The sequence below is a fragment of the Oncorhynchus gorbuscha genome, linkage group LG10, assembly GCF_021184085.1.
Source record: "Oncorhynchus gorbuscha isolate QuinsamMale2020 ecotype Even-year linkage group LG10, OgorEven_v1.0, whole genome shotgun sequence".
NCBI classification, from domain to species: domain Eukaryota; kingdom Metazoa; phylum Chordata; class Actinopteri; order Salmoniformes; family Salmonidae; genus Oncorhynchus; species Oncorhynchus gorbuscha.
Genome location: NC_060182.1, coordinates 82,586,519 through 82,599,786, shown reverse-complemented (window position 1 = coordinate 82,599,786; position 13,268 = coordinate 82,586,519). Strand labels below are relative to the sequence as shown.

General features: G+C 40.3%; 1 protein-coding gene across 1 annotated transcript; it reads right to left on the bottom strand.

The window, feature by feature from the left end:
* Positions 1–1,908: 1,908 nt before the first annotated feature.
* LOC124046649 (galectin-5-like) lies at positions 1,909–12,931 on the bottom strand. The gene is made up of 6 exons (XM_046367262.1): positions 12,792–12,931; positions 10,950–10,960; positions 4,409–4,813; positions 4,111–4,199; positions 2,956–3,124; positions 1,909–2,568 (listed from the first exon to the last, which is right to left on the bottom strand). The coding sequence occupies exons 2-6, from the start codon at positions 10,953–10,955 to the stop codon at positions 2,413–2,415; spliced, it is 825 nt and encodes a 274-aa protein (XP_046223218.1). The 5' UTR covers positions 10,956–10,960; positions 12,792–12,931; the 3' UTR covers positions 1,909–2,412.
* Positions 12,932–13,268: the final 337 nt, after the last annotated feature.

The window sequence follows — 13,268 nt, the reverse complement described above, 5'->3', positions numbered from 1 at the left end:
CCAGTCCCCATGATTTACGGGTGACCAAAATTATAGGTGACCAAAATGATATTATATTACGATAATAGTTCTGAAATTCCTATTACAAGCCATACCATAAACCAGGTGCAAAAGCGATTTGAGAACAATTCAAAGTTCCAACCTTTATGAAGTTCACAGCAGTTTATATGTAGGCATAGAAGAGTCATTGAATAATCAATCTCTTCTGTCTTCAGTTTCCATCGAGATTCAGTCCGTAGTCTGTTTCCATCATTAAAAATGAATCACTGACCTGACGTCATGATACTAAGGTGTCTTTTTGTTTATCCCAAATGACACCCTATTGCACTTTGGTGCACTGCTTTTGACCAGAACCTACAGTATGATTAAAATAAGTGCTATATAGGGAATAGGGTGTTATTTGGGATGTAACCCTTGTTTCCCGCCATAGGTCACAATAGCCACAACACACAGAATAGTGTCAGTCAGCTAAGCATGTGCCAGCCTCTTTTAGTAGCCTAGTGTAGAGAGGAATGTGATCTCTGTCAGTGTCCCCCCCCCACCCATAGCTTTAAACCATCTTCATAGTTGATCATTGAATCATATACCAAAGGTAAGGTGCTGACTGTTATCTTAAAGACATACAAGCTTTGAACTCTTTTAAGAGATGGTTTTTCCTGTGTTGGTGACCCATATTCATGGTTCTGTTTGTGTGCTAGTGCCAACATCAAGGAAGCCTTTAAAAAGTGTGTGTTGTATCTCAACCAAGTACCACAAAATCATAGGTACCATGGAGCTATGTGTATTATCGTGCACTACAGTATTGTAAACATGTGCACCACATCTGGCTGGCTCCACCTGACCTTTTTCCCATGGCCCCTCTGTCTGTTCCAAGGTTCTACATGGAACCCAAAGGAGCGCTACCTGGAACCAAAAAGGGTTCTGAAAAGGGTTCTCCTATGGAGACATCCAAAGAACCCGTTTAGGTTCTAGCGCCATTTTTTCTAAGAGTGTGTACACACATACACACGCCTTCCTATCTGCCCTGTCTACCTGACACACTGTTATCAGTTATTGCTGGGGAAGTAATTATCAGGAGGAGACATGGTCTGGCTGGTAGATTATAGACAACAACCAGAGGCATGCCGGGCTGGGGTGGGGGGAAAAGTTTATCATGTGTCTACATGCATCTCGTCAGTCTCATCTTGTGAGCTTAACAGTGCGATGGGCTCATTGCTGTGGGTTGGTGAAGGGCAGTAAATGTAATAACAAGTTTGTGAACATGGATTGAGAGAGGTCTGTTATGAGAGCAACTGTAACAAGTTTGTTTTACGTGTTCTCCCACATTGTGATGTAACTTATTGCTTAAGAAGAACATAATGGAGAAAAACACATGATATAGACGTCAGCAGCAGAAGCTCTAAAATAACAGTTCACTTCTTTTAAAGGGACTTCAAACTATTTAATCAGGAGAGTAATCAAATTATAGTATTTAGAGGTATCTCTGTAGTTTAAGTCTCCTCATATTTTGTTTAGTGGTTACCAGTGAAAAGATTCCATGTTGATTCAGTCAATGTGGTCTGTGTAAATAGTCACATTTACTTAATTTGAGATATGATTGTCAACCGTAATATCCCTCACAGATATTAACACTCTCCTCCCTGAATAAACATGTTAAGTGCTGATGGCTGGTAATGGAAACAAGATAATCACTGCTTATGGAAACACTACAGAAAGATGGTAATGTAATGATGTCTTGCACTAACAAGTGAACTTGCTCATGATTGCAGGGTTGAGAAAGCGCTTTAAAATACAGCATGTTTACAGGATTTTACAGACATGGTCCTTCATTCACTAATGCAAAGTAATAATAGCCTATATGTTAAGTGGTAATATGCATTGGTGTTCTCAAATTAATCTACTACTGTGTGGTATAGGTAGCCAAGGTAATGTTTATTTTGCCACAGCAAATACTAGGCTTGTTGTGGTTCTAAAACATTCAACAGTCTCAACTGTGCCACCTAGTGTGAAAGGTTATACAACAATAAAAATAAATCACAAAACATACTGTATCTGGAGGAAGAGATATTAGTCAATGAAAAAAATATGTTTGAGTATAACATTGGATATAGGTGGTTTACATTAAAATATATGTACCTATTCAGACTTAAAACCAATGAATTTGTAAGTTGACGACTTTCTCTCTTATTAAAAGTCTAAGAAAATACATTTTTCCACAGAGAATATACCAGCTTAGTAGAAGTACATAATATGATGGTAGTACTACTGGGTTAAAGCTTGAGACTCAAGCTACTGTATGTTTATGTTAAAAGCCAATGATGGAAGGTCACTGGAACCATAAAAATAGAACCTGAGGGACTTTGGCTAATCTGGTCATTCCATTTCTATGGCTGAAACCAACCCTGCTAGATCTTATAGTTTGTCAATCTCCACAGACGTGAGGGTGACATCATTATAGATGACCAGGTGTTTGATGGATTGGATATCACGGATGCGGTGTTTGAACTCCAGGATGTGTGAGCTGTTCACTGCCACCTTGAACTCACTGTTCGTGCACATTATCTTCATCTGGAAAAACACAGGACCACAAACTCATTATTATGCAAAATCAAATAATGTGTTAAGATATGACTGAAATGTAAATTAATATATGGATTGTAAAACATGATCTGTTGATCATGAATAACATTTTAATTTGTTTTACATTTTTTAAAATCATACAACTGAAAATATCTTGATGAATACAGGAGTGTCTAAAGATATTTTCCAAATGGCACCCTATTCCCTATTTAGAGCACTACTTTTGACCAAAGCATGTTCTGTTCAAAAGTAGTGTACTATATAGGGGGGTGCCATTTGGGACACATCCTAATTCCCAATGGACCCCAGCCATCATGGTTTTAAAACTCTGATTGGTTGATTGACATGAAGTAAACCAGAAGATCGATTCCTCACCTCGAAGGGCTGGCCCTGAGTGAAGGGGAAGTGATTGTGCTCCCTCTCCTCTTTTCCCCATGTATTGCCTATCTGACTGTTCCGCACAATCGTTTTCTTTCCCTGGTCATTAAAGCGTGGGTTGAAGTGCATGGCAATGTCATTCCCTTTGGTTAGATTGATGGTGAACCTACAGGGAGATAATAGCAGTGTTCATACCAACTCCTTGTGACTCATTTTATTTTCAAACAATTTGTTTGGCTTGACAATGAGCAATGGTGTTTCAAGAGCACAAACATATTTGGGACGAAGCTAATAACATAGTGGTAAACCTTGGATTTTGTGACAATTACATCACCAATGCGTTTATCTCGTAGTGTCAATTACAAGTCAGACAACAGCATTATGTTTTGTGATGTGTGTGTGTGTGTTCTATGAGCCACATGCTCAACAGCACTCCGCGACGGTTTCCATGGTGATGTGAGCTTTTGAGTATGTGGCCATAGTTACTGTAGGCCTACTCTTGACTTAAGTGATTGGTATTATCTGGTTATGAAATAATCACAGATCATTTGTTCTATTCTCACCCATTGTCCTTACATCAGTTAAATTGTACTCAGGTGAGGATTGGAAATAATGATGTCAAGATGCTCTATTGGGATTACTGTCTGCCAACCTCTTTCAAAAGGGGCCTCATTGATTTACATTTGACAGTAATCTAGATTTGTTAACTACCCAGAGCTTGATTATCTAGATCCTCTCGTCTAACTTCTATTAGTCTCGGTTTACATCCGGAGATAGATACTTATGCATCACACACTTTGAACAAAGGAACAAGCGTTTGTATTTGATAAGATTTGAGTCCTTATTAGATTGAGATTAGCAGTAGAAGTAGCCACGTCCCAGATGTGTTTGTGCCATCATTCCAACTCCTTGTCATCCTATACATGAAATTTGGCATGACAAGTGGCAAGGAGTGGTATGATGGTACAAACAGACTAGTACTTAGGTTATGGTATAAGAAGTTTGCAGGCAACATATCAAGGAAAGGCATGCCATTTGAGTAACTACAAGACTAAAATAACTGAGCAACATTTAGAATCAAAGTGTGGAAATAGCTACAATGTAGATCGTCACAATTTACCACAGAAACTATATTTTGTTGTGAATACTGACATTTTGGCATTTTGGTTAACTGTCCCACGAATTGTAATGAGCATCTTGTCGTAGCATCCATTTGGCAGGTTCAGGTCATATGGCACTTTCTGTTGGGGAAATAATGAGTTTGTTGAAAACAGCAAATAAAAACAGCCAAAACCAGTTGAGTGTCATTAGGACAGGCTTACAACAATGTCTGAGTAGAGGTCATGAGAGATAATCTGTCACAAAGATAGTTCTGAACCATGCAGAACCTTGCTCGTTGTATTTCAAACCGTCATACCCAACATCCTCAGGATTGAATGTCTTCTCTTACCAGTGCACTATGTTGTGGAGCAGTTGGTTGGGCAGGGCCTGGACCGGGGCTTGGGCTTGGCCATCCGGGTGCAGTAGGTTGGCTAATCTGTCCTGGCTGCCCTGGCCATGTTGGCTGACTGGGCTGTCCCCCACCTGGTTGTCCGGGCCATGAGGGTTGGGAAGGGTTTGGTTGTTGTCCAGGCCAAGCCGGTTGACCACCAGGCTGGCCTGGTTGCTGCTGTCCAGGCCAAGCCGGTTGACCACCAGGCTGGCCTGGTTGCTGCTGTCCAGGCCAAGCCGGTTGACCACCAGGCTGTCCTGGCCATGTTGGCTGGTTGGGTTGCCCACCAGGCCACACACCCCCACTACTCTGCTGGTTGTTCTGGCTTGGCCAGCCCGGTTCACCACCCAGAGCATCTGAAAGCTGTAGGGAAAGAGGGGAAGCAGAGCGGGGTGAGAGAGGGGGAGCAGAGCAGGGTGAGAGAGGAGGAGCAGAGCAGGGTGAGAGAGGAGGAGCAGAGCAGGGTGAGAGAGGAGGAGCAGAGCAGGGTGAGAGAGGAGGAGCAGAGTGAGAGAGGAGGAGCAGAGCGGGGTGAGAGAGGGGATAGGTAGTGTGCACAAGTGGATGTGTCTCCTTGCTTAATTTCTCACTGGACCCAGCTAGCACATAATGTTCTGAGTCCTATGGTTATTTTGCATACAACCTACCCACAACCTTCTGGGAATGGTGCAGGATAGTGGTTTGGCTTTGGAATATTCTCAGCACATTTAAGGAACTTGACAAAACTTGATAAAAAATAATAATTTCTTGGTATTTCATTACTTTAACAAAATGGGTCTTAAAAGTTCAAACATGGTTACCTTTCATTTCAATTTTGGTCATGTTCTAGGAACATTCAACTGGTTTGACATTAGTCCATATTAGGCTCACTTGGGCCGAAGATGTCTCCTAATTTTTTTTATAATATAATAATATAATAATAATAATAATAATAATATATATAATATAATAATATATAATAATATAATATATAATAATAATAGCCATTTAGCAGACGCTTTTATCCAAAGCGACTTACAGTCATGTGTGCATACATTCTACGTATGGGTGGTCCCGGGGATCCAACCCACTACCCTGGCGTTACAAGCGCCATGCTCTACCAACTGAGCTACAGAAGGACCTAGAGATGGAAAATGTGTGATTGCAGTGCAGCAATCACGCCAGTCGGTATAAGATAGAACGTTGCGGCCCGCCCACCTGTGGGGGGAAAACAATCTGTGGTTACCTAGGCTCCATTGACTCACAGCAAAAACTTGAATTTTTCAAATGCAATTATCTTGTTATCTGCTTGTTTTAGTCAATTACAAAACTAAATTTAAGAAAAGTACAACATTTTTAAAGATCCCTTTTCCACATTGCCTGCACGCAAAATGTTCACTACTTGGAAAAATGTAATATTGTAGGGCTTCCCTCACGCCCCTTTTCATGATGCTGCTAACCACGTGAGTGAGTGCTAGCTACCGACTGGAACATTAAGCTAGCAAAACCAACAACACAGACTACACAGCTACAAGTAGGTTTTACCTGAGATGACATGTTTTCCACACACAGAGTAGTCTACATGGACACCGGTTCCTCACATGTCCCACGCTGAATAGCCTGAAACCACAGGGCTCTTCTCGCAGGCTCCATTTCCCTACATAGTTTCATTGAACCGTAGGTTGGGATTTTTTACCTGGTTAACAAGCAGTTTTTTGGCCTGTTTTATTATTTCTATATAACAAAAAATTAATTTGGCTCTTTTACAATGGGGGTCAATGGGAAAAGAATGTTTGTATTCCCCAAATTGTGGGCGTGGTCGAGGGGAATTCCTTCTTATGACATCAATAACGACTTGGTAGCTTGCTGAGTGTTATCACTCTTTATTTCATTCATCCCATTCATTTTTCCCCTGACAAACAATGTCATACAACAAGTTATTGCTCACTTATACACACATGTGTAATTGGAAAGCTTAGATTCACAGCTATCCTGCAGACAATTTCAAAATGTTCAGGTCAACAGAACTTTGACTTATGTTAGATATCAAATTTACCCGTATAAAATGGCTTTAAAAAGGGAAAGCATGATGCATTTAAATCACTTTAAAAAAGTGATTTGGAAAGGGAGGGAAATTACCTTTCAAATGAGATATATATATATAAAACCAACTGGCATGACCAGCTACAACTATTGTAAAAAATAAAATAAATCTCCCATATGTGCCATTGACATTAAAATGTTGAAAGCTCAGCCATAGAATTCCATGTAATTGGACAGCTAAGTTTTTGTATTCCAACTTTGATAAGAGGCAGCAAATTGCACACACACATCTAGGCCTGATTATTAAAAAGATTTGTAGATGCAGGTCCATCAGAGAATTCACACATTAACCTCACAGAAGCCTTTTTCCAATATAGCCACCAAACTACTCAATGGGGTCTTATTGGACCACACCTGTTTGAAATGTAATTGTAGTAACACCAAAAATATCTTAAAATGTTCATGTAGAATACAAAACCACATGACAGGTGTGCCAGATATACAGATGTTAAATTATTCAACAGAATTGTGTTAAGGTGCCCAAAAAGGGTGGCTACTTTGAAGAATCTTAAAATATAAAATATATTTTGATTTGTTTAACACTTTTGTTTACTACATGATTCCATGTGTTTTATTTCATAGTTTTTCTTTACTATTATGTAGAAAATAGTACAAATAAAGAGTAGGTGTCCAAACTTTGGACTGGTACTGTATATTGAGGCAAACATTAGACTGTACTGTTCATCCACCTCTGGCCTGCTCGCCTCCCTACCACTGAGGAAGTACAGCTCCCGCTCAGCCCAGTCAAAACTGTTCGCTGCTCTGGCCCCCCAATGGTGGAACAAACTCCCTCACGACGCCAGGACAGCGGAGTCAATCACCACCTTCCGGAGACACCTGAAACCCCACCTCTTTAAGGAATACCTAGGATAGGATAAGTAATCCCTCTCACCCCCCCCCCTTTAAGATTTAGATGCACTATTGTAAAGTGACTGTTCTACTGGATGTCATAAGGTGAATGCACCAATTTGTAAGTCGCTCTGGATAAGAGCGTCTGCTAAATGACTTAAATGTAAATGTAAATGTAATTGGCAAAATAGAACTCAATTGATTGAACATTAACATTGTAATTTACATTGACAGTGAATTCGGAAAGTATTCAGATCCCTTTACCTTTCCAAATGTTTCTTACGTTACATCCTTATTCTAAAATGTATTAATCTACACACAATATCCCATATTGACAAAGTGAAAACAGGTTTTTAGAAATGTTGGCAAATTTATATTTTTAAAAGATACCTTATTTACATAACTATTCAGACCCTTTGCTATGAGGCTCGCAATAGAGGTGCATCCTGTTTCCATTGATCATCCTTATTTCTACAACTTTATTGGAGTCCACCTATGATAAATTAAATTGATTGGATATGGATTTGGAAAGGCACTCACCTGTCTGTATAAAAAGGTCCCAACAGTTGACAGGGCATGTCAGAGCAAAAACCAAGCCACGAGGTTGAAGGAATTGTCCATAGAGCTCCAAGACAGGATTGTGTCGAGGCACAGACCTGACGAAGGGTACCAAAAAAGTCTGCAGCATTGAAGGTCCCCAAGAACAGTGGCCTCCATTCATTCCTTCTTTTTAATTTATTCTACTTTTAACCCTTTTTCTCCCCAATTGGTAGTTACAGTCTTGTCCCATTGCTGCTACTCCCATACAGACTTGGGAGAGGTGAAGGTCGATTTTCATGTGTCCTCCGAAACACGACCCTGCCAAGCCGCACTGCTTCTTGACCCACTGCTTGCTTAACCTGGAAGCCAGCCGCACCAATGTGTCGGAGGAAACACCGTAAAACTGGCGACCAAAGTCAGAGTGCCTGCCATAAGGAGTCGATAGAGCGCGATGGCATAAGGCCATCCCGGCCGGCCAAACCCTCCGCGAATGATGCTGGGCCAATTGTGCACCGCTTTGACACTGCCTGGGATCGAACACGGGTTTGTAGTGACACCTCTAGCACTGCAGCCTCCATCATTCTTAAATGGAAGAAGTTTGGAACCACCAAGACTCTTCCTAGAGCTAGCCTCCCAGCCAAACAGCAATCGGGGGAGAAGGGCCTTGGTCAGGGAGGTGACCAAGAACCCGATGGTCACCCTGACAGAGCTCCAGAGTTCCTCTGTTGAGATGGGAGAACCTTGCAGAAAGACAACCATCTGTGCAGCACTCCAGCAATCAGGCTTTTATGGTCGAGTGGCCAGACGGAAGCCACTCCACAATAAAAAGGCACAACTGCCCGCTTGGAGTTTGCCAAAAGGACCCTAAAGGACTCAGACAATGAGAAAGAAGATTCTCTGGTCTGATGAAACCAAGATTGAACTCCTTGGACTGAATTCCAAGTGTCACATCTGGAGGAAACCTGGCACCATCCCTATGGTGAAGCATGGTGGTGGCAGCAGGAATGGCATATAACTGCAGAATGCTGTGGTAGCCATGCTGGTTAAGTGTACCTTGAATTTGAAATATATCACTGACACCAATAAAAAAAAAAGAAGCGTGGAGGTGGTGTGGTGGTGCGGTCACCAGCAAAGTGCCACCACAACTCCATGCTTCTTTTTTTTATTTAACTAGTCAGTTAAGAACAAATTCTTATTTTCAATGAGAGCCTAGGAACAGTGGGTTAACTGCCTTGTTCAGGGGCACAACAGATTTTTACCTTGTCAGATCAGGGATTTGATCTAGCAACCTGGTTGGGAGTCCAACACTCTAATCACTAGGCTACCTGCCGCCCCAGTGAGAACTACACTCAGTGGGAACCACACATGCGGAGCTCATCGGTTCACCTACTTCGCGTCTCACAAAGACAGAGGTTGGAACCCAAAATCTCACATTTGGACTGATGAGGAAAATAAACTATTTAGAATAAGGATGTAACGCAACAAAACGTGGAAAAATTCAAGAGGTATGAATACTTTCTGAATGCACTGTATAGTGCATCCATGTAGCCTATTTATATTTAAATGCAGTCATCTCTGCTTTCATTTGAAGCATATTTTTTATCCTTCACTTGTTTGTGACAATTGCAAACACTTTGACAACTTTGCATTTGTAGTCAACTTCATTTTTAAGTTATCGGCGGTCACAGTCAGACAGCACGAAGAAGTTCATCTATGTTTAGCTGAGATCTGTGAATAAAGTGACGCGGATGGGCAAAAAAACAAACATCTAATGATGCACTTAGCTGTTCTGCGAGTCGTCTGTGGTAAGAAACTAGCGTTGTTTTAAGTACAACTCTAGTAACGATGGTTTTGAGAAACAGCTGGGAGATTGAATGATGCTCCTACGAAGGTTCTAACGATGAACTTTGATTTAAGATGCTGGGCCCTGAACATTTCCGAAAATGTGTCTGATGGATAGCTGTGAATCTAAGCTTTCCAATGATATATGATTAAAGGGCATACGTGAGAAATTATTTGGTGTAACACAAAAAGCTACCATTGCTGCACTGATATCACACATTTTTCAACTGGAGGGACTAAACCTTTAAAAAATATATATATAAAATCCTAGGAGACATCGACGGCCCATGTGAGCCCAACACCCCAAATGTTCTCAAATAGTTCAGTGAACGTTCAGTGGGAATTTCAGTACTTCAGCATAGCGTTTCCTACAGGTTTCCTCATGGTTTTATTTAAAAGTAATGTCCTCATTCTTCCAAGAACGTTAAGAAAATGTTGCATAAAAACCACAAGAAAACATTATTAGAACGTTCTCTGAACGTTAAAGTTATTTAAAAGCATATACATTCTGTTCTCAGCATAAAAAACTCACTCTATCCTTTATCTTGTTAAGTGTGATCAGGTGCATTTGCTGCGCCCACTAACGGGCCACACCTGATCTTAATGAGTGCTTGTTTCCTTTGAAATGGGGTCTGTTTGAACAGACTAAAATTAACAGCTTTGTAGGCATAAAAACAAAATGGCATGCTTGCGCCATTCTGGAGGTGCAGTGGAATAAATCCATCAATAGAGAACAGGCTATTATAGGGTTGAATCTCACTGATGCAGTGTCACAATAACAAATTGCAAGATTAATGCCTAAGGAAATTACATTTACATGTGCATGGCGTTCAAAAAAACGAACCCCAAAATAAGCTAGCAGTGTTAAAAGTCTTGAAACATTCAGTGAAAGTTAAGGAAGTTATTAAAAAACCTCAAAATAACCTAGAATTTTTATTCTCTGAGTGTTAATAAAACCTCACAGGAAAATTTAAGGATCCAGAGTAAAACGTTTGCATAATCTCCCTGCAATCTAAAAATAAACGTTCCCAGAACAGGCTACATTTTTTTCTTCCTGAAACGTACATTCCCAACAACTTCCAAGGAACCAAATGTGCTAGCTGGGGAAATACAGTGAGCTCTTTATTGCTTATAGTATTAAGCATTCTTGCAATTTGATAGAATATTAGAAAAAGTGTTTACTTACATCCATTGTATCTGAAAAGGAGAGTGAAATGTTTGAGTTAAAATTATTGCATGTTTTAAATACTTCAACCATACAGGTATTGAGAGGAAAGTATGCTCAAATGTTTATGACAAACATTAGATGTAGTCTTTTCTATAGAACCATACAGGTAGGCAATGTTTTCTGTACAGAATTATAAGAATGCATTCATGTCATAAGACTGTATCAATCAGGGGAACACCTACCCTATCCCCACCACACCCATTTGGAATTTTCCTTCATATGCATCAGACCAGAGCTAATTTGAGTCAGGATATCGGTGGAGGTAAGGTGTTTATTTCAACAGACAAAGCCATAATACCGGTCTGACATTCTACCCACCTGCCCCACACACCCTTCGCTCCTCCAGGTCCATCTCCCTTTAGCAGCCCTGCAGTAGACTAAAAACTACGGGTGACTTGGCTTTCAGTTGCTCCGCGACTGTGGACACTATTAGGGCTGCAGAGTCTCAGTCCTTCTTTAAGGCACAGCTCCAGACTGTGCTTTCAGAAAAGCTTTCAAGGACCTCTGCTAGTATTCTGGAAACACCTGTATAACTTTGTTGTCAGTGTTTTTATTATTATACGTATCTTTTTTAAATTAATGTGCACCTTGGGTCTGAGAAAATCACTTTACAAATTAAAAAATAATAATAGCCTATAATATATAATAGCTCTGAACACATTACATATATTTCAAAAGTAAACTAAAAGTATTTATTCAAAATTAGCCTACTTCCTGGATTCTTTGTGTACCACGAGGCCTAACTAACAAATTGTCATGATCATGAGGAGGAGGGATGATTCTCTGCTATATTAAGATTCCTAACCGGATATGTACTGACTGCTATTACTATCCTATCAGACAGAGTAGAGATGTGAAAACAGAGGGGCTGTAATAAAAGAAAAGCATTACAAAATAATTCACTTATAATTTTCCTAATAGCTCGGACTTTGCTTAGAACGTTTTTATTGAGGAAAGATGTACGACTGTGATACAGTATGCGGTTGTCTCACCTAGCGAGCTTAAGATGAATGCACTAACCAAGTAGCTCTGGATAGGAGCATCTGCTTAATGACTAAAATGTACATGTAGAAATGAAAACATGAAAGAACACAGGACAGGTAGGAACATGATAAGTTGACTTAGAGTGAAAAATACTCTCCTACCTAGAGCAAACATTCAGTCATATTGCTCAGCTTTGTGGAATGTTCAGTGCCTCATGGAAACTGCACTTTTTGAAAAACGAGTTCCAAAAGGGTCCTTTGGCTGTCTCCATAGGAGAACCTCCAGGTAGAACACTCACTCGAAAGGGTTTTACATGGAACCCAAATGGGTTCTGCCTTGCACAAACAAGGGTTCTTTAAAGGGTTCTATTATGGGGGACAGCCGAAGAACCGTTCTAGATAGCAAATATTTTTCTAAGATTGTGGTTGAATCGTGAATCGCAGGTACTATCTTCTGTAAAAAAAACTTTCCGGTCCTCACTCGAAAGGCCACTGATCAACTTAAGCAACAGGAATCCATTTGGGATCGTTGACATGGCATTTTTAAGCGGTGTGCGCTGTGATACAGAATATATCATACTGCATATCCAGTGTGAGATACTGTATATCTAACCATCCGACATTAAAATACCTTCCTGGTTATGTAATATGCCATCTATCTCCCTACACAAAAGCTGTCGTAAAATTCAACGTGAACCTTCCTTAAAATTAATATTAGTATAACAATGCACAAAAACACATTTCTCAAGATCACAGTACAAGCAGCTGATACACAATACAAAGCAATAGCTGGTGTATGACCCAAATGAAGAAATACCTGTTAGTAGCTCCGGTCAGTTGGCAGAGATACAGTAGACAGGGAAAGCTGTGTGTCAGGGCGTATATAAACGGGTTCCCCCCACAAGGACACACCTTTATTTCCCGGTCTCGCTTCTGAGAGACCACACCCGCAGAGTAACTTTCCCACCAGCATTAAAAGTATGTACAACAAAATGGCGTACAGTTTTCTATGTGTTTATTTGTGAGTTTCTTTCTTAAACAGTACAATTATGAATAATTCTAATATGAGGTTCTTACAGTTATCTATTAAATGTTTAGTTATGATGAGAGAAACCTTTCCACGGAAAATTTCCATGTGTATACATGTTGCGCCTCTGTAAGGGTGTGTTTGCAGACTGTCCAAACCACAAAGGTTTAATGCACAGCAAAAAAAAAAACATAGTCCGTTTCTATGGTTTGTGGGTGTGGTTGGAATGCTATCAAGCATACTTTTTAAAGGTGCGTTGTTTGTAGA

Excerpts from the sequence above, each read along its gene's own strand:
- LOC124046649 (XM_046367262.1), bottom strand. Across the intron at positions 3,125-4,110 it reads GTTAACCAAAATGCCAAAAT|GTTCACCATCAATCTAACCA; the intron begins GTCAGTATTCAC and ends ATCTCCCTGTAG. Across the intron at positions 2,569-2,955 it reads CTCAGGGCCAGCCCTTCGAG|ATGAAGATAATGTGCACGAA; the intron begins GTGAGGAATCGA and ends GTGTTTTTCCAG.